Consider the following 19,734-nt stretch of genomic DNA (forward strand, 5'->3'; position numbering starts at 1 on the left):
CATAGATGCTGAATAGGAGCCCAATGGTGAAATTTAAAACATACCAGATAATAAAATGTGATAGATATATGTAAGTTATTGAATATGAAGTTGAATCAATAAAAAAACACAAACTGAAGAAGTTCATGACTCAATTCGTTGGTTTTTTGGGATCTAAATATTAATAAATCAAAGCACTTAACTAGGTGGAAATGAAAGCATAAGGGTTGTTTTCCTAGGACAGGAGTATCGTAGTATCTAGTATGACTGGGATAAAAATGATTATTAGATGAGGAAAAAATCGTGCAATAAGGTTTTTATCTAAAAATTATAACTATGATTAGTAAAGTTTCTACAATGCATTAATCAACCAGAATACTAAGGTGTGATCACCACTCAGTTAGTAGTAAATTTATAAATACTCCAGAACTAAATTAATGCTGACAGATGATAACTCCATTAGTTTTTCAATTGTGTTAAAATTTAGCACAGTATGCAACAACGTGGCATGATTGATGAGCATGCTCTGGAAGAATCATTGTTACTCCATAGGTCAAATGAGAGAAGCCTTTAAAGAAGTACCATAATCCCCAATACTAGAAGCTTATTATAAATTCTCAATCTCGAACAATTCCGTGTAATTTGATTTGTCAAAGGTAAGGGGCCCCAATTGAGGGTGGAATCAACTTCACCCACTATTGCTCTCCAGTGATATTCACAGTCTGCATTAGTTGGTTGAAGCCCCCCCTATCCCAGTAAACCTGTGGTAATGATGAGAGAAGCTGTTTTAAAAAATAACAATATCTCTTTATTTGATTTTTTTTATAGAATATCAAACAATCACATCTGGTAACTTTTATTAAATCAAATAATTATTAGGGATTTCATAAATGCAATGAAGGATGTTTTTAAGCCTCTAAGTAAGTCCCCCATGTCGATATAAACCAAGATCTTCAAGTGCCACACACCCAACATCAACACAGCTAATGGGGGAGCACCTTCATGAGCAATGCCAATAATCATCGGCATGTATGAGGTCAACTCCACTACATCAACAAATTTAGATGAGTACACTTTAGGGTCCATCCTGCTTTATGCCCCTAAAACGTCTAATACAACGCTAATTTCACTTATAAATAAAATGACCCCCTCGTTCATGCGGTTTAGGGCACGGCTGGATCAGTCCCCAGCACATATATATCATTAGGTAAAAATTAATTCTCCCAAGCCAGGAAAAATATTTAACCAGTAATTCCACCTCTGTATAATTAATGAGGACTCAAAAAAATAAGTCCCCCAGGTCAGAAAAAAAATCTAACCAATAATTCCACCTTTGCTTAACTATATTTTTATTTGGATATACTGTTAATATTATGAACTGTTCTGAAATGAGAATTTGCCAAAGTTCTTCTGGAGAACATATTTAACTCCAACACATAAGTTCGGCCGCATTTGAGTTCATTTTTTCTCTTGGCCGAAAACCAGGAGAAGAAAGAAGACTGTAGAAATGAGAGTTCTGTTCTTGAAGAAGCTTCTGGGTTCGTCGAGATCGACCCATTTGTTCACCATTTCCGCTGTTCTTCATGCGCTGGGCCAGGGACATAGGTGGCCACTCTAGCTTTCATTTGTTCTTTTCAAATGGGTATCAATGAATTGCACGTTTTCTGTTCCATCTGACATTCAAATCTTCGTAAAAATTGTTTTTTTTCTGATTTTGCTGCTCTGTCATTGGAAAATTTTCTCCGACTGTGACTGTTCTTCGGTTCTGTGAATGGGAAAGCTTGAACGTAATAAAAGGGAATATCATTTCATATTTGTCTCTTCTGTCAATAACACTAGTTTGGACGTAGATGTTACTGTTGGAGCTTGATGTGCCGAAATCGGCTATGAACAGAAGTGGGTTTGAGGGAAGCAAAGGAATGAGGTTAGGAAAAATGAAGATATAAGAACTGGAAACAGATTTCGGTATGTTGATTAGCTAAGTGATGTATGCTTTCCAATAAACCTAGAGATACAAGAAGCGAACCAGAAAGTTTCCTAATTATGCCTGACTTATGTGTTATGTTATTCAGAATAAGAAGAAATACAAAATTGAATCAGGGTGTTTGAATTATGACATTTCTGTTACAAAGGTAACCGCTGTATCATGCTGGAAAAAGTTTTATCTATATCTGTGGAGCTTATTTTTCTCAGTTGTTAGTTTTCCGTTCCAGTTATTTAAGCCGACTGACGAATCATCCGTAGCTAAAATTCATTCTCAAACTTGGATAATTATCTCATAGGTGTTGTTTAATCTAACGAGTTCGTTATTTGTTTCTTCTCTGTGATTTTTTGGAGAATTACAGTGCGCATCTACCTCACTGTCATCCCAGGAGTCAGAAACGACTGTTTTCCCTAGGTAATCTTTATTTAAAAATCACTGTATTGTATTACTGCTTTCGAGAAAAACTAGAATAAACTGTTGGAAGTACGTATCTGAGTTATTAGCCCTCTGTTTTTCTGTGTGATTGACATTTCTTTGGAGTTAGTCCGTGCTGAGTTAATCTGGTGACTCGTCTAAATGCATTTCTCAATTTATGCATTACTCTTACTCTTTCTCAACTTTCTTTTATAAAAAAGTGCAATAATTTTCATTATGTTTTTGATTGAAAATTTTCGCTCAAAATAAAGTTATTTTAAACTTTATTGCTCCACCTTATGAAATATCTAAATAATGTTGAACGAGAAAGTTTCATCTTCTTATTGATTACTAAGGTACAAAAAAGTGGTTGGAATAATTCGGAGAAAAGTATGAGGATGACACAGATCTATTTCCAAAGGTTAAATTGGTATATAACCAAACCGCGACAGAAGAGAAGAGTTTAACGTTCAGAGGTTAGATTGGTATCCAAAATTTTCAGTCACTGCTTGAAATTAAATATTCAGGGCACCGTTTGAAGAATGAATGTTTATCTTTGGAAAAAGGGGTTGAGCACTGTGCATTACTGGACCTATTGTTGACATTACTGTCTCCTTTCCTTTCTTGTATTCTTTCTCTTATTAGCCCATTAAGGGCTCTATCTCTAATTCGCCCATTAGGGCTCCCTATAAAACCCCTTGTAATCTCTTTGTTTTATTATCAAGAATTAGTTTCTTGTTTATATGGTATCAGAGCCCTAACCCTAATCCTAATCCGAGTTCCTGGGTTCGACCGTGCGCTCCGATCTCTGGCGCTTCTCCGTTCGCCAAGATCTCGCGCTCCGGTTGCACCTTCGTCCGCCAAGATCCAGCCTTCAGCGCTCCTCCGGTTGCAACCTCCTTCCAGCCGTGCTGCCCTCTTCCAGCGGTGCGCACTCTTCAGCCGAGCGATTCTTCGGCCGCGCAGCCTTCTTCCGGCGGCGCAGCATCCTTCCGGCGGCGCAGCCTGCTTCCGGCGGCGCGCAGGCCTTCGGCCGCGCACAGCCGACGGCCGCGCAGCCTCTCGGCCGCGCACAGCCACTCGGTCCGCGCAGCCTCTCGGCCTTCTTCCGACGGCTGTTCAGTCCTTCAGCCCTTCGGCAGTAGTTTGTGACCGAGCTGTCTTCTGACCGGGGCTGTCATCTGTTTCTGCGATCAAGATGACGAACCCTGCAGTAGTTGATTCTCCAGAAGCTCAGGCCTCCGACGTGACGCCAGCATCGACTCCACCCAGCGTGGGCCAAACGCCAAATGCTCCGGAGGCGCCTCTTGAGTCGGGGAATCGGTCGGCTTCACCGGGACCGTTTTCTCTGCCTCGGATGCCTCCAGATGGGATGTTCACTGGCTTCAATCTTCTTCAATGGCGCCAATATGTCCAGATTACTCTCAAGGGGCGACTGATGCGTCATTTACTTGAAGACGGGCCTCCCAAGACGAACTCCAAGTACTATGACTGGCTGGATGTTGAAGGGGTGGTCCACCGATGGCTTCTGGACAGTATTTCACCTAGTATCAAGGGTGAATTCCTGTCTCTCGAGTCTGCCCGGGCTGTGTGGGAAGCGGCCCTTGACAGCCACTCCAAGAAGCATAATATTGCCACGCTGTATGAGTTAGTACATCGGGCTGTCAATCTGCGTCAAGGAGACAGGACGGTCATGGAGTACAGCAAAGAACTCATTTCTCTCTGGAATGAGATTGATCACTACATGCCTCCGGACCCTCACTCGGTGGATCGCAAGTACACTCTTCAACTTCGGGTTTTTCAGTTCCTTATGGGACTTAACCCGGAATATGAATCGGTACGGGCTCAGCTCATACACCGGGAGAAAGAGCTTTCCTTCAAGGATGCGCTCCGCAGTGTGAGAATTGAATAATCACGCTTTCAGCAGACCCAGACCCCGGCTTCAGCACTTGTAGCACATTCGTCTTCCTCCACGCGTCCCTCGATGACGACCACACCGACTGGAGCAGGAGCTTCGCCTCGTGGTCCGTCTACTCGGACTGAGGAATCCTCCAAAGGTGATCCTTCTCTTTTCTGCAATTACTGCAAAAAGAGGGGTCACTTGAAGGAGACATGCTTTAAGCTTCAACGGAAGCGAATGCAACAGAGCAATCTCGCTACTGTCGCCCCTTCTGTCAGCCAAGTGCCAGCGCCTGGTCAAGTGCCTATGCCTTGTGGTCTTCTTCCGACCAATGCTTCTCCTCCCGGCTTTACACCTGAAGAAGTGGAACGTCTTCGGCGACTGCTTGATCCTCCAGTCGTGGGTTCTTGCTCTCTAGCCCATGGAGGTACGTCCACCATTCCTTCTACACCTCCGTCAACTTCTGGAAACTCTCCATCATCATCCACTTGGCTTCTTGATTCCGGTGCCACGGCTCACATGACACCCAATCCTCGAGCTTTTGTGACTTGTGAACCTGTTTCCGGCTCCTCCAAAGTTAAAACGGCTTCCGGAGATCTTCTCACTGTGGCTGGGATTGGTCGCGTGTCTCTCTCTTCTTTGATGAACCTCACTAAAGTCCTTCATGTTCCCCGTCTTACTCATCATCTTCTCTCTTTATCTCGCCTTGTTCGCGATCTAAACCAAGATCTTACATTCACTCCTAATACCTGTTTTTATCGTGATAAGGTGTCGGGGAGGACGATTTCCATTGCTGAGGAGCATGAGGGCCTCTATCTTGTTCGATCTCCTTCGCTCCCCCTTGCTGTTGCTGCCGCTGCTGTTTCCCTTTCGGCATCTCATGAGCGTTTGTGGCTTCTCCATTGACGTCTTGGCCATCCGTCTTTTGCTACTCTTTATCGTCTATTTTCAAAACTCTTTCAAGGCCATTCTGTGGACCGCTTTGTTTGTGACGCTTGTCGAATTGTTAAACATCATCGTACTACGTATCCTATTTCTTCTTCCCATTTGACGACTCCTTTCTCTCTCATTCACACCGACGTGTGGGGACCATCCCCTGTTCATAGCACTTCCGGTGCTCGGTGGTTATGCAATTTCATTGATGACGCTACTCGTTTCACGTGGGCCTATCTATTGAAGAATAAATCGGAGATATCTCTTGTTATTCCCCAATTCTCTTCTCTCATTCAAACCCAATTCTCTACCTCCATTTGTCGCTTCCGCTCCGACAATGCCAGAGACTATGTCAACTCCACGTTAAGCACTTTCTTCCAAGAAAAAGGCATTATCCATGAAACCACGTGTCCATACACACCCCAGCAAAATGGTGTTGCAGAACGGAAATTCCGTCACATCTTTGAAATGACTCGGAGCCTTTTATTCCACATGCATGTGCCAAAGTATTTTTGGGGTGAAGCTGTCTTAACCGCCATTCATCTTCTCAACCGTCTTCCGTCTCGCGTGCTTGATTATTCTACTCCCATTGACTGTCTCCAGCATTCCTTCCCAAACATTTCTCTTCGAACCAATCTTACCCCTCGTGTCTTTGGGTGCGTTTGCTTTGCGCCTAACCACCATCTTGGTCGTGACAAGCTTGATCCTCGTGCCATCCAATGTGTATTCGTCGGCTATTCTTCCACCCAAAAGGGTTATCGATGTTATCATCCACCCTCTCGTCGATTTATCATCACCAAGGATGCTACCTTTGACGAATTCACTCCGTATTACCCCTCTTCTAATCCAGTTTCACCTTCTTTACCACCTCCGTCAGATCCTCTTGAATTTCTTATTCTCCCTCAGACATCTACGTCTTCACCAGTCTCCAGTCCTTCCCCGTCTATTCCTCCCGACGAGCCTCCACTTGCTATCCCCATGAACACCTCGTCTTCCGGTCCTCTGCCCGCACCAGTCTCAGCTCCTCCTGTCCCTTCCGTGGATCCCTCTCCTGTCCTTACCGAAGATTCATTCTCTGCTCCATTGGATCCTCCTGCAGCTTCCCCATCGGATTCATCGATTCCTCTCTCTTGTGCTCCTTTACCTATCCGCCGTTGCCCGCCAGAGAAACGTTATGGTCTCACTCTTGCTCGTCGCAAGCCTCGTGTTCCTCCTACTCCCGTAGCCCCCTCATCCTCCTCATCCAATCCTCCAGAAAATCCCTCCTTAGCCCTGGTGTCTTGCCCTCATCCTTCCCCATTATATCCATTAGAAGCATCTATCTCATCTCATCGCCTCTCCCCATCCTACCATGCCCTTCTCACCTCCCTTGACGCTACCTCCCTTCCGAAGACGGTGGACGTTGCCCTATCGCTCTCGCATTGGCGTCGGGCTATGGAGGAGGAGCTCCACGCACTCGCTCTAAATGATACATGGGATCTGGTTCCTCTGCTGCCGGGCAAGCACTTGGTTGGCAGTCGTTGGGTTTATGCTGTAAAGCACAATTCCGACGGCTCTATTGAAAGGCACAAGGCACGTGTTGTGGCGCAAGGGTTCACCCAACAGTATGGCATTGATTATCAGGAAACGTTTGCCCCTGTAGCCAAGATGAATACTGTCCGGATCCTCTTGGCCCTTGCTGCAGATCGTGGCTGGATATTGCAGCAGTACGATGTCAAGAACGCTTTTCTTCTTGGTGACTTGACTGAGGAGATCTATCTGGCCTTACCTCCTGGATATGCCTCCTTAGTGCCGTCTACTCCGAGTTCGGTTGTGTGTCGCCTGAATAAAGCGTTGTACGGCTTGAAGCAAACTCCTCATGCTTGGTTTGGCCGTTTCACCATGGCCATGAAGCACCGGGGATACCGCCAGTGTAATGGAGATCACACCCTCTTCTACCGTCATTCCACGTCAGGGGGAGTTGCTATTCTTCTTGTGTACGTGGATGACATTATCATCACGGGTGATGATACGGAGACCATTACTCAGCTGGGTATGTATCTGTCTTCGGAGTTTGCTATTCGTCATCTTGGTCCGTTACGGTATTTTCTTGGTATCGAGGTGGCTTATTCTTCAAGTGGGATTTTCATCTGTCAGCGGAAATATACGGTGGACCTTCTTTGTGAGCCTGGAAAGGAGGACTCCAAGCCTATTTCGACGCCGATTGATGCGAATCATCGACTTGGTGCTGATGCGAATGAAGATCTTGCTGAGCCCGGACAGTATCGAAGACTTGTGGGCAAACTGATTTATCTCACCCACACCCGTCCCGACATTGCCTATTCAGTGGGTGTTCTTAGTCAGTTTATGCAGAACCCTCGAATGAGCCATCTTCATGCTGCCCATCGCCTCCTTCGTTTTCTGAAGGGCACCATTGGCCGTGGACTGTTGTTTCGTCGTCACAGTGGTCTGCGCCTAGAAGTCTACACCGATGCCGATTATGCAGGATCTGTGGTTGATCGTCGGTTTACCTCTGGGTACTGCACCTTCTTGGGAGGCAATCTTATTACTTGGAGGAGTAAGAAACAGAAGGTGGTCTCCCGATCAAGTGCTGAAGCGGAGTTCCGTGCCCTTGCGCATGGTCTTTGTGAAGCACTTTGGATTACCAAGCTTCTTCGTGAGCTACGGTGTCCGGTTTCTTCTCCTGTTCAGCTGTTCTGTGACAACAAATCAGCTATCAGCATTGCTCATGATCCCGTCCAGCATGATCGTACAAAACACATTGAGATCGATCGACATTTCATTAAAGAGAAGCTTGAGTCGGGAAATTTCTGCACGCCATATGTTCCATCAGCTAAACAGCTTGCAGACATCTTCACCAAAGGGCTTCATGCCCCTAGGTTTGAGAAGCTCTGTTCCAAGCTGGGTGTGGAAAACATCCACGCTCCAGCTTGAGGGGGAGTGTTGACATTATTGTCTCCTTTCCTTTCTTGTATTCTTTCTCTTATTAGCCCATTAAGGGCTCTATCTCTAATTCGCCCATTAGGGCTCCCTATAAAACCCCTTGTAATCTCTTTGTTTTATTATCAAGAATTAGTTTCTTGTTTACACCTATGATTTTTGCTATAAGAAGTATCTCCTTCAAACAAAATTTCGTTGGATATTCAATGAACCGTAGCAAGAACAAATGCAAATATTGATCCTTAGTTTGGGTTTTTATTGCGTTATTCTCTCAACGTAAATTTTATAGACAATTTGTATCAACCATAAAATGTCATTTCTTTCTGTATCTTTTCATCTTATTAATGGAAAGATGAAAATTCGAAAGTAATATCAATATCTCGACCTTTATCTTCATTTGTGTAAGTTTTTCTTTGGTTTCTCATCGGTCCTATCTTACACCTAGACCGTCCTGGAGTTAACTGGTCTCTTGCCGGAAGAGGCATAATTGTGAAGGACAAAGTTTTCCAGAATCTTTCATCTTCTGACCTTCAAAAACACGGAGCAAAGGCTGTAGGTGAATGTTTGATCCAGACGTCTTTTCCATTCACTATCATTTTTTTTCTTCTTATTTTAGTCATTCTAAGGAAAATAATGTGCAATTCGTAGCACCTTTATCTGGCTTCCCGATCTTTGTAAGAGGAGATGTTTACGGCACAACTTCCACTATTTCCAAACCTCAGTTCATTAAACTCTTAAAACAGGTACTTAAATTTATAACTTCTCCTGAATTTAGCTATTATTTAATCATTTTCTTTGACTCCTGACATCATTTGTGAAAGGATTTTTTTTCTAGGAACCAGATTATCTGTTAGCTCCCTAGTTGCATATCTGATAATGCGCCACTGTGTTGCATTTGCCCACTAACGTAAACCCCTGTACATGAGGGCTGAAGTAGGATAATCACCTTATAAGCTCAGAAGAGAGTCCGCAGACTCTAGGGAGAGGGCATCCTATTGAATTACCGCGCCTTATCTGTGTTCATGCTAGTCAACTATGTGACTGTGTCCTTGTACATCATCATCACTCTAAATGTTTTCAAAAAAAAAAATCACTCTAAATCCATCCCACACCCTCTCTGCACACTCCTTTCATTGGGTTTCATAGATGATTTTTTCTCTGTTAACATTATATATCTACGGTTTCAGGTGACTACACACCTTTCTGCTGTTTCAAATATATTCCTTCAAGATGGGGCAATGGCCTCACCGTTAAAACATGGTGCAAAAGTTCGTGTGATAAGTGATTCTCCATCTGCAGCATTTTCTCTCTCCAAAGTTTTGTGGAATATTTCTGATCGGGCTGTTTCCCGCGATTCATCCCCATTGACTGTTTATGTAGCTACGTCAATCAGGTAATCAGCTAATAGTTGCAAACCCTGCCTGTTATTTATCTCATTAATGTAGGTAGAAACTATGGGTTTTATGGCTGTCTTCAGGTTTTTCTCCATAGCAGTTAAGATTTCGTTTCCCATGGCAGCTTATTCCGTTGCATCAATGTTTTTTCTGATCGCTTGCTGCTTTTTCAAAGCTGAAAAATTCTGCTGAGTCCTCAGAAGGGTTTGTCATGTAATTTCCCTATCTTTCTCTATGGGAGGAAATCTCTAGTATAATTGAATCTATTAAAAGAGTATACCGATTACCAGTGGGCCATGATTCCGTCCGCTCTCTAACTCCTCTCTGGGGCTCTTCAATATTATTTTAGTTTCATCCTAACTTCTTGCCCTTTAAACTACTCCATTTTATGATATGAGTCTTGCTTTAAGTTTGTATCTGGGAAAAGGGAAAAAGAGGGGTCAAACGGAGGTAGGGATTGGACCGGAATGAGCCACCCAAAGGCGCAGGGTTTGAGAAGACTAGAAGAGAACTGATCAGCAGGGTAGGGATCAGACTGGAGTGGAGCCAGTTGAAGTTCCGATGAGGTGATCACAGGACATAAGGGACCACTGAACGATCAAGAGGAAAGGACGGAGAGGGAGAGGGGAGATGTGAGCCAAGTGGCAATCTAACCTTAATTCTCGACTGCCCTCCTAAAGGGATGCCTAAAAGTATTTAAAGAGAAGGGATTAACCTAACCTAAAAAACCAGAAGACCAAATTGCCCTTAATGGTAAAAAATGCCAAAGACACTTCTATTGGCGTAGGATTGTATCATTTTATCTGTTCTTTAACTATGCCCTCTTTTTCTTAAAGTAAAGACTGGGCCCTTTACTTCTCTCTCTGTGTTTAATATTTCAGTATCCTCTCGAATTTCAGTTCCCACCCTACATGGCATGTTTTATCCCTTTCTCTGATCAATAAATTATTAAAGGGACCTTCCTTGTTTTTTTAATGTTGAAAATTGCATAAGGATACTTGTATCTTATTTAAAATCGTCAATTCCTTCAAAGCATAGCCCAAAAACGGGGGAGATTGTTGGGCTGGGGTTACAAACTAGCGATGGATTTATAGCTGCAGACGTGGAGAGATCCTCACTTATTCTATGTGGCAAAGCATTTGCTGACATGGAGGGCATAAAAGCTGTGCTGACTGCTTTATCTTCCCCTGTGATACTGGCAAGGGGAGGGATTCCTCTTTCAGGGAGGTGGGTATCTCATTATCTCTATCATTACTCCCGATCTCTCTCTGTACATCTACATCTACATCTATATCCACATCTACACCCACATCCGCATGCACATCCAGATCCACATTTACATCTATATCTACATCTACATCTATATCTTTATTGCCATTACTTATCTCTATCTCTCTTTATCTATAACTCTATCATCATTTATCGCCTCTAATATCTATCTATCTTTATCTATATCTCTATCACTACGAGTCTCTCTCTATTTATCTATAACTTTATTGCTACTTTCTTCAAAAAACAATTTTGCTGCTGATTTTCTCCAAAAAAACATGAATTCTACTGATTATCTATATCTCTCAAACTTCATCTATTTCTATCCATCTCTTTCTAAAAAAATATGCATAGCGTGTGGATTATCCTTGGGTATGTCTGGGGTGCCCTTAAAATTATGGATATGCACAGGGTCCTGATTTTTGGCGACCATGTGGTTCTTCTCTTCGCCTCTGACGAAACCATTGAGGCATCGTCGGCCGCATTTGGGAGGAATATGATGTCAGCAGACTTGGGAACTGTTCTCTGGCCCAACGGAGTCTCTCACCTCTTCCCAGCCTCAGACAACCGCAACGGTCCCACCTCCAATCCTTCCTCACTTGTCTTTGCCTCTGCCGACAGGTGAGCAGTTGACTTTTCATGCTGTCAACATCAATGTATTGATATATTACTACAAGAGCACCCAAGAAATTAAGGCGCTGCATGGCAGGATGAATGTGTCATCATCATCCTAGTTCCAATTGTGTGATGATGACAGCTTTGTCGTTGTTAGTGTCATCCAGATGCAGACGAATGAGGAGGATGATGGTGACTTATGATCGTCCTATTGTCATCTTCAACATGAAAGAGAACGTTGCAGCTTGGGGGCTGGTGAGAGGGTCAGCTTAGGAGCCGGAAGCAGTGGCAATGGTGACAAAGGCAGCAGACCAGTAATGATGGGAAGAGATGGTGATGGCAGGTGAAGTGGATTCGTCTTATCATTGTCATCATCATCATTGCCCACTGCTAAGGTGGATGAGGATGGCAATTTCTTCATCGGCATCCTAGTCGTGGATGAGGGATGATGAGAATTACATCATTTTGATCATCCATGTGTCATCGTCATTACGGATTCGTCATCATCAGGGTCAAGGATGATGATCCCTATGGAAAATAGAGAAAATTGTGAAATTAGAGCTCTTTTCTAGCGTTGACTTTACGATCTTTTCTCTGTGTTTGGTTGGTCTTGTTTGCAGCTCTGGGGCAATTCCAACTGTGGCCCGTATCTCTCCTGGTCAGGCAGCATATCATTTCTTGGCAGGCTACCAGGAAGGGAAATTCGTGCCGGCTTTCTCATTCAGGCCCTGCCCAATTTCCCCTGTTCACCTCGCTGAAGCTCTATTTGTGCGGGTGAGCGGTTAATATTACTCGGTTACAGCATTACATTTTTTGAAAGGAATTCTACCCATATTTTTTTCCGTTGTTTCTAAAATGTTGTCCACGAAGGACTCTGTTTTTTTGCGTGGCAGTTGATCTAACTGTTGTTTGGCAAAAATAAACTTTATCTCCTCGATTCAAATGCCTTTTTCCTAACTCTCTTCTCGTCTAAGTTGGCCTGAGAATATCTCTTATTACAAAGAAAAATTAAAAGCTAGAGGGGTAGAGGAAAAATTAAAATATATCTCTTTTCCCTTACTCTTATCTCGTCCACGACCTATCTATTTTTTCCCTTTCTAATTAACGTTTATGAGGAAAGATTTCTGCTTTAATTTTTGCTTTAACGTTTAGAAAATTTGCGTTAATACTTTTGAACAATCTCAGTGCGTTGACTTTGATTGAAATCCTTAACACTCCATCTGTTTTTGATCTTTCATTTGATGAACGGTGACCTGGAGAGATGTACGATTGCTTTTTTACGCCTGAAAAATTTATCTAGAACTGTAATTTACGAATTTTTCTCTAGAATTTTGGATCCATCTAGTTTTTTATTTTTTTCTTTCTGTGATAGTTGATAGAAGGGAATATTCCATCTTTCGTGGTGAACGTCTACAGAGGCGGAGACCGTGTGTCTGGTACATTGAGGATTAGCACATAAGTTCTGTTTTTGGTTTGAGATTAATTACTTTTTCATAATACAAGCAGCTGAGTATAATGTTATTAGATGCCGATTTAATCTAAGAAGAAGTTGTTGATGAGCAGGGGAAGAACTCTTGAGGGCTGTAGAATCAACGTTGAATTATGACTCTTTGGAGCAGTGGGAATCGGCATCATCAGATCCGAAAGGTGAGAAGAAAATCTCTGTGGTGTTTACCCTGTTTGTCTCCGTGTGTCTAATCCGTGTGTCTAATCCGCATGTCTCTCTCTTCTGTTTAGTGGAAGATTTGAAGGATAAATACGAGCATTTCATCTCATCCAAGTTCCCTGGAATTTGTGAAGAATTCATCTTCTAAACTTCCCTGATTCCCAGATCAGTAAGTGATCTCTCTTTCTCTCTCGCTCTCCACTCTCTCTGTCTCTTCGCCTCGCTATTTCTCTCTCCCCCTACTCTCTTTATCTCTCTGCCGGTCTCTCTACATTCCTCTCTCTCCCTCCCCTCTTGCTCTCTCTCTCTCTCTATCTCTCTGCCTGTATCTCTACTTCCCTCTCTCTATCTCTCTGCCTGTATCTCTTCTTCCCTCTCTCTATCTCTCTGCCTGTATCTCTTCTTCCCTCTCTCTATCTCTCTGCCTGTATCTCTTCTTCCCTCTCTCTATCTCTCTGCCTCTCCGCCTCTCTGTTTCTCTCTTCCTCCCTCTCCTTCTGTCTGTCTCTCTCCCTCTCTCCCTTCACACTCTCTTTATATCTTTCTGCCTGTCTCTCTATCCCCCCCTCTCCCTCTCTCTACCTCTCTATCTCTTGACCTCTCTGTTTCCATCTCCCTCCGCTCTATCTCTATATCTCTGCCTGTCTCTCTACCTCCCTATCTCTCCCTCACTATGTCTCTATCTCTGTGCCTCTCTGTTTTTCACTCTCATCCCTTCCTCAATTATCCTCTCTCTATCTCTCCCTCCATTAACCCTCTCTCTCTTACTCTCTGTCTATCGGCCTCTTTGTTTTCTCTCCCCATCCCTCACTCCATTACCCCCTCTATCTCGATATCTCTGCCTGTCTCTCTACCTCCCTATCTCTCCCTCACTATGTCTCTCTATCTCTCTTCCTCTCTGTTTTTCACTCGCATCCCTTCCTCAATTATCCTCTCTCTATCTCTCACTCCATTAACCCTCTCTCTAACTCTCTGTCTATCAGCCTCTTTGTTTTCTCTCCCCATCCCTCACTCCATTACCCCCTCATCTCTATGTCTAAACCCCCCTTTGCCCCTCTCTGATATATATATATATATCTCCCCCCTCCATTAAGGATGGTCGTGGGCTCGACTCAGTTTGGTTCTAGCAAAACCTAAACCTCGACCTGAAGTTAGGTTTGTTGGCAGTCTCAGCCTGGACAAGTTGACTAATTCAAAATTGAAAGTCAGTGTAAAATTTTTAAAAACTGCTTGTCTGCCAACAAAAAGTTAAGAAAACATTATATTATAAACTATGAACATTATTACAATAATCAAGTCATGTCGTCTGCCACTTCGTAAAGTTTTGTGTAGAACATCCATGTGGGATAAAATTTATTGATTCTCATGTACATTTTCACTCTTATGTTTTGAAGCATGGTAAACTTGAAACAAATTAAATGAGTTTATGTTTTCTCTTTTTTTGGGCTAGATGGGAAAATGAAGAGTTAGAGAGCTGAAAACAATGAGACTGAAAAGTGAAGAGACCAAGGAATGAGAGAGGAAGGGAGTGCGAGACAGTCAGTCTATGAAAAAGTGAGAGAGATGGGAATATATAGAGTTAGAGAGGGAAACAGTGAGTTTGAGAGAGTGAGAGTGTAAGGAGAGAGTGAAAGTGGTGTTAGAGAGGAGGGGAGAGTGAGAGAGCTAGAATCATTGAGAGTGAGAATGTGAGAAAGAAAATGAAAGGGAGTTGGAGGGGGGAATGAGTTGGAGAGAGTTAGAGGGAAGAAAGAGTTAGAGAGGGAGAGAGTGTGAGGGAAAGAGAAAGATTGAGAGGGGGGAGAGTGAGAACGAGAAAAATTTGGAGTGAGAATGAGAGGAAGATTGAGAGGTGAGAATGAGGACAATAAAGGCTGAGAATGTGAAAAGAAATTACAAAATGAGAGTGAAAGAAATACAGTAAGAGAGGCAGGATAGTGAGATGAAAAGACAGCAGGGATGAGAAAAATTTTGAGAAAGGGAGACAGTAAGAGGGAGAGGGTGAGAGACTGAGGAATGAGAGATTGTGAGAGATAGAGGGTGATAAAGGAGAAGGGGTGAAATATTGATAGAGCAAATTAGTGGGACTAGAAAGGATAACTGATGGGTAGAGATAGAGAATGAGACAGCATGAAAGAATGACAGATTGAGAGAGTGAGAATGTTATAATGGATGCAACAGACAGAGTGGGAGAAGGAGAAATGACAAGAGACTGAGAGAGTGAGAATGCAAGGAATGAGAGATAGAGTTAGAAAGGAGGGGATAGAAAGAAGGAAATATATGGACATGAGGAGGAAGAATGAGAGGGGAAGACAGAGGCAGTGGCAGCAGCAGTGGAGGGGTTGGCAGTGGATCTGGGTTCAATTAGGGGGGAAGGGAAAACACTGTCTATCATATCAATATTATTTAATTTAATAAGAAGATAATATTAATGATGGTTTAAAACTAACTTACAATAAGTCCTTGGTCTGGTGATAGTGCAAACCGAAACTGGACCAAAAGTTTGGTCAGCCCTGAAAATGCTGACCGTTGGTCCATTCCAGTCCGGTTCGCCTGAACTTTGGTCAGAATGTGACCTCTACACTCCATTAACCCTTTTTTGTTCTCTCCAAATCTGACTCTCTATTTCTCCTCCTCTCTGTTTTTCTCTCTCCCTCTCTCCATTATACCCCTCTCAATCTCTTCTCCTCTCTGTTTTTCTCTCCCTCCCTCCATTATACCCCTCTCAATCTCTCCTCCTCTGTTTTTCTCTCTCCCTCCCACATTACCCCTCTTTCTTTCTCTCTCACTCTAAATCTGCCTATCTATCTCTCCTCCTCTCTGTTTTTCTTTCTCCCTTCCTTCATTACCCCTCGCTCTCTCTCTCTAATCTGTCTCTGTATCTGTCACCCTATCTGTTTTTCTCTTTCCATTTATCCATTGCCTCCATTACGCACCCCCCTCTCTAACTCTGTCTCTTTATCCTTCAGCATGTCTCTGACTCAAGGATCTAATGGGATGGGGATGCTGGCTAGTTTGGGATCATTTTCGTCTAGTCCCAAACTTTCCCCTACAAAAACGTCCAGTCCAGGAACCGTCACATTCATAACCTTCCCGTCCATAACCATCCTGTCTGGGAACCATCCTTTTGGGAAATGGACGCACCCCTGGCATCCTGATCCCGTATGACATCAGGAGTGGAAAATGATAGGCATTAAAATTCATTAAATTTTTAGTTTTATAAAAAAATCATAAAATGAAATTTGGTACATTCGTCTTGCATCCTGTCCAACACCTGAGAACAGGAAAAATTTTTTGTCCCAAAATGAAAAACATCATCCTGTCCTTCTGGTGGACAAGTTTATGTCTTGTCCAAAGTCTGAGTCCTTGGAGGGGACAATATAGTCTTTCTCTTCCCCTCCCTCCCTCCCCACTCTCTCTATATCTGTGTGTCAGTCTCTCTAACTCTGAGTCTCTGTTTTCTCTCTCCCTTTCCCTCTCATCAATCTCTCTCTCTCCCCCCCTCTCTTTATCTATCTCACTACCTGTCTCCCTCCCTCCCTCTGTCTCTCTCTCTTCCCGGTTCTCTTTATCTATCTCTCTACCTGTCTCCCTCCCTCTCTTGCTGTCTCTCCCTCTCTCTGTCTTTCTCTTCCCGGTTCTCTTTATCTATCTCTCTACCTATCTCCCTTCCTCTCTTGCTATCTCTCTATCTCTCTGCCTCTCTACTCTCTCCCTCCATCTCTTCACTCTCCCTTGTCGTTACCTCTATCCCTCTTTCTTTGTGAATCTATCTCTCTCGGTCTTTTCTCTCTCACGCTGTCTCTGTCTCTCTCTCAACCTATAACTCAGTCTCTCCATATGTACCTTATGAACTCCACAGATAAAAATGTCATAACTCAACATCCAAGATGAGGTTAATAAACATATCAAGTCAATCAAAACATGTAGTGTATCAAGTCCATAGAACCAATATAGCACATTATCTCAAACCAATGATAATAGTTCTAGCCTTGACGTTAATATTCCCAACTATAGTCATCAAACTGACTCAAAGAGATAGGTCAACATGCTTCAGGGCTAGAACTATTATCATCTCAATATGATTTTAAATGAGATAATGCATACAGTTTAAATGAATATGGTACAGATCATGGTGCAACATCCATACCATAATCAAAGCTGTGGTATGAGTGCAACATCCATACCATTATGGTGAGCATATGGTTGAGTGCATATCTTTCAATTAACAATAGGAAAACAAATGTCATGTATCAAAATTTATGGAGATGGATGTCTCTAGAAGATATTAATTATAGCACAGCTCTTTTTGAGGAAAATCAAAGAGATTTGTTTAAATCAGGCTGATAATTGCTTCAATCATAAGTAATTAAACACATGGCAATATAATTTTTAACCTCGGCCACGCCGTATCTCTAGGTGTAACTATAATATGCAAATTATTAACATGATACTTTCAATTTTTTTTCCAAAATATAACTAATAAAATCATGATAGTATGAATATGTATAGTTAAAAAAGGGGTGCTACACATCATACTGTAAGAATGTTTGACAAAGACCTATGTTTATAACGGTCGTAGTCAGATGAGTAGGTTAAACTAGGAAAATCAAAGGTATAATACACTAGTTAGTGTAACCCTATTTATGCAAAGCAACGTAACTGATAAGCTAGAAATAAGGGGTGAACTATCTAATTATCTAATTGTTTTTAGTGAAATTCTTGATTTCACTAGTTTTTGTTATTTTTTTTGTTCCTAATGTGCATGTGGAACAGTTAGCTCAATTCGATAATCACTCATCTTAATCCTAGTAAGGGTTTGTACATGCCGCTCAAGCCAAGCAATTTAGACTTTGAGACTAAGACCAGGAAGAGAAATCAAGAATTTCACTAAAAACAATCCCAAATACACTAAAATTCAAATACAAAAAAATAAAAATACCAAATAAGATTGATCAAGGCTGTTTCTCCCCTCTTTCTTGCAGCTATGAAAGAGCTCCCCCCAGAATGACCTCCTCAGCTCGAATATTGGTTTTTAACTTAGGTTAAGTGGTTAAAATACCCATTTAACCCCCACTACATAATTAATTTTCATCCATCGACATAGGCTTGATCTGATTGAGCCAACTATATAGATTGAAAGAGGAGGTCAAGACGAGCAAGCCCATAAAATTTGAGCTCAATCTGACTTCAGGATTAGGAGTAATTAATAAAATCAATATTGACCCATCTTAGCCGTTGGATCAATATTTCATTTATTTAATTTAAATTTTGATGTACCAGCAAATTCGTGTCAATTTCTGATTGGCTGGCACATTTGTACTGAAATTTGGCACCTCCTCTCTCGGCCTGCCACGTACCCTTGGGCTGGAGATAAGAGAATAAAACAAAAAAAAAACAATACATTTCAATTTGCACTTACCTATGCGTTTTTACCAACGACACCCACTCAGGCATCACCGCGTCAGCTCACGTGCATGCATATTTTTATGCACAGCAGGGGCGGTGCACTTACCGCCCTCAAGATATGCCGCTGCCAATGCATTCAATCTGTTATATTCTTTTCCAACGAACTAGATCTTGCCACATGGCTCCACAAACTCAGTTTCTTGAAGTTTTGCGCAAAAGTACAAACTGACACTGCCCAAAAGTAATTAGAAACATGCCCCTCAGCTCTCTCTCTCTCTCTCTCTCTCTCTCTCTTCCATATTTCCCCAAAAAAACATAGAAAAAAATCCAGATTAATTTGATAAGACTCTAAAATTATTTTTAATTAGATATTTACAGTTGTAGCGCACGAACGAGAGATGTTTTAAGGGTATATTTGCAACCAAATTTTAAACAAAATCACTCCGACTTTAGAAATTTCTTAAAATTCCTATTTTCCTTGTAATTATATCATTTTTCTTTTTAAAAATTAATTTACTTTTCTAATAATTCCCAAAAAATACAATAAAATGCTAGAAAAATCTCAAACATTCACCCCCATATTAATTAGTATTAAATTTAGCTTTTAAACATGCCATTTCCATTTAAATATAGTTATTTTAACTTAAATAAATTCCATAAAATTCACGACTCAACAGAAAATAAGGAAAAAATCAGAATTCACTTGGAATAGTAATTAACATGTAAATATATGATAACAACCCTATTTCAAACTCTTTAAATGGATTAAAAATGTGCTAGTCACTTGAACTAGACAACAAATTTAGGGTGTTATCAGTAACATGCACCAATCATATCACCTTTAGGCTTATACTTGTGCTTGACAACTAGTTGGGGATACAATGCTTCCATCTTACACAATGATTTCATTTGAAAGGGGTGCATCGTTTGTAGATGCACCCCCTCCTGCAACCACAATTGATCCTTTCTTTAGTGCATTATCACATGCGATGAATAAATTGACTGAGATGACTAAAAAAATGTCAACTATAAAGCTCTGATGCCCACTCCAATCAAAGGGGAAGCGAGTTGAATCCGCTGATCATCTACCTTCCCGACGAATCCTAGGAATCTGGGAGAAACATCATCGAGCCACCAACACAATTGAACCATGTACACATTGCTAACACAACAGAGGAGGTACAAGCTGTGTTGAGCCTACAAAGGTGTAATATATTAGATGAGCCTTGTA

General features: G+C 42.0%; 1 protein-coding gene across 2 annotated transcripts; it reads left to right on the top strand.

Annotated features, from left to right (window-relative positions):
- Positions 1–1,436: 1,436 nt before the first annotated feature.
- Positions 1,437–13,289, top strand: LOC144708510 (uncharacterized). Of its 2 annotated transcripts, none has more exons than XR_013582795.1 (11): positions 1,437–1,584; positions 2,325–2,373; positions 8,592–8,706; positions 8,799–8,893; positions 9,338–9,543; positions 10,583–10,771; positions 11,225–11,434; positions 12,049–12,202; positions 12,801–12,887; positions 12,992–13,075; positions 13,166–13,289. XR_013582795.1 is itself a non-coding variant. In XM_078581880.1 (11 exons), exons 1-11 carry the CDS (start codon positions 1,487–1,489, stop codon positions 13,240–13,242), a joined length of 1,341 nt encoding a protein of 446 aa, XP_078438006.1. In that variant the 5' UTR covers positions 1,437–1,486; the 3' UTR covers positions 13,243–13,289. The 2 variants fall into 2 exon arrangements, 1 of the variants encoding a protein (XP_078438006.1); XM_078581880.1 differs by having other exon boundaries at positions 12,801–12,864.
- The last annotated feature ends 6,445 nt before the right edge of the window (positions 13,290–19,734 follow it).

This window comes from Wolffia australiana, chromosome 10 (genome assembly GCF_029677425.1).
Source record: "Wolffia australiana isolate 7733 chromosome 10, ASM2967742v1".
NCBI lineage: Eukaryota > Viridiplantae > Streptophyta > Magnoliopsida > Alismatales > Araceae > Wolffia > Wolffia australiana.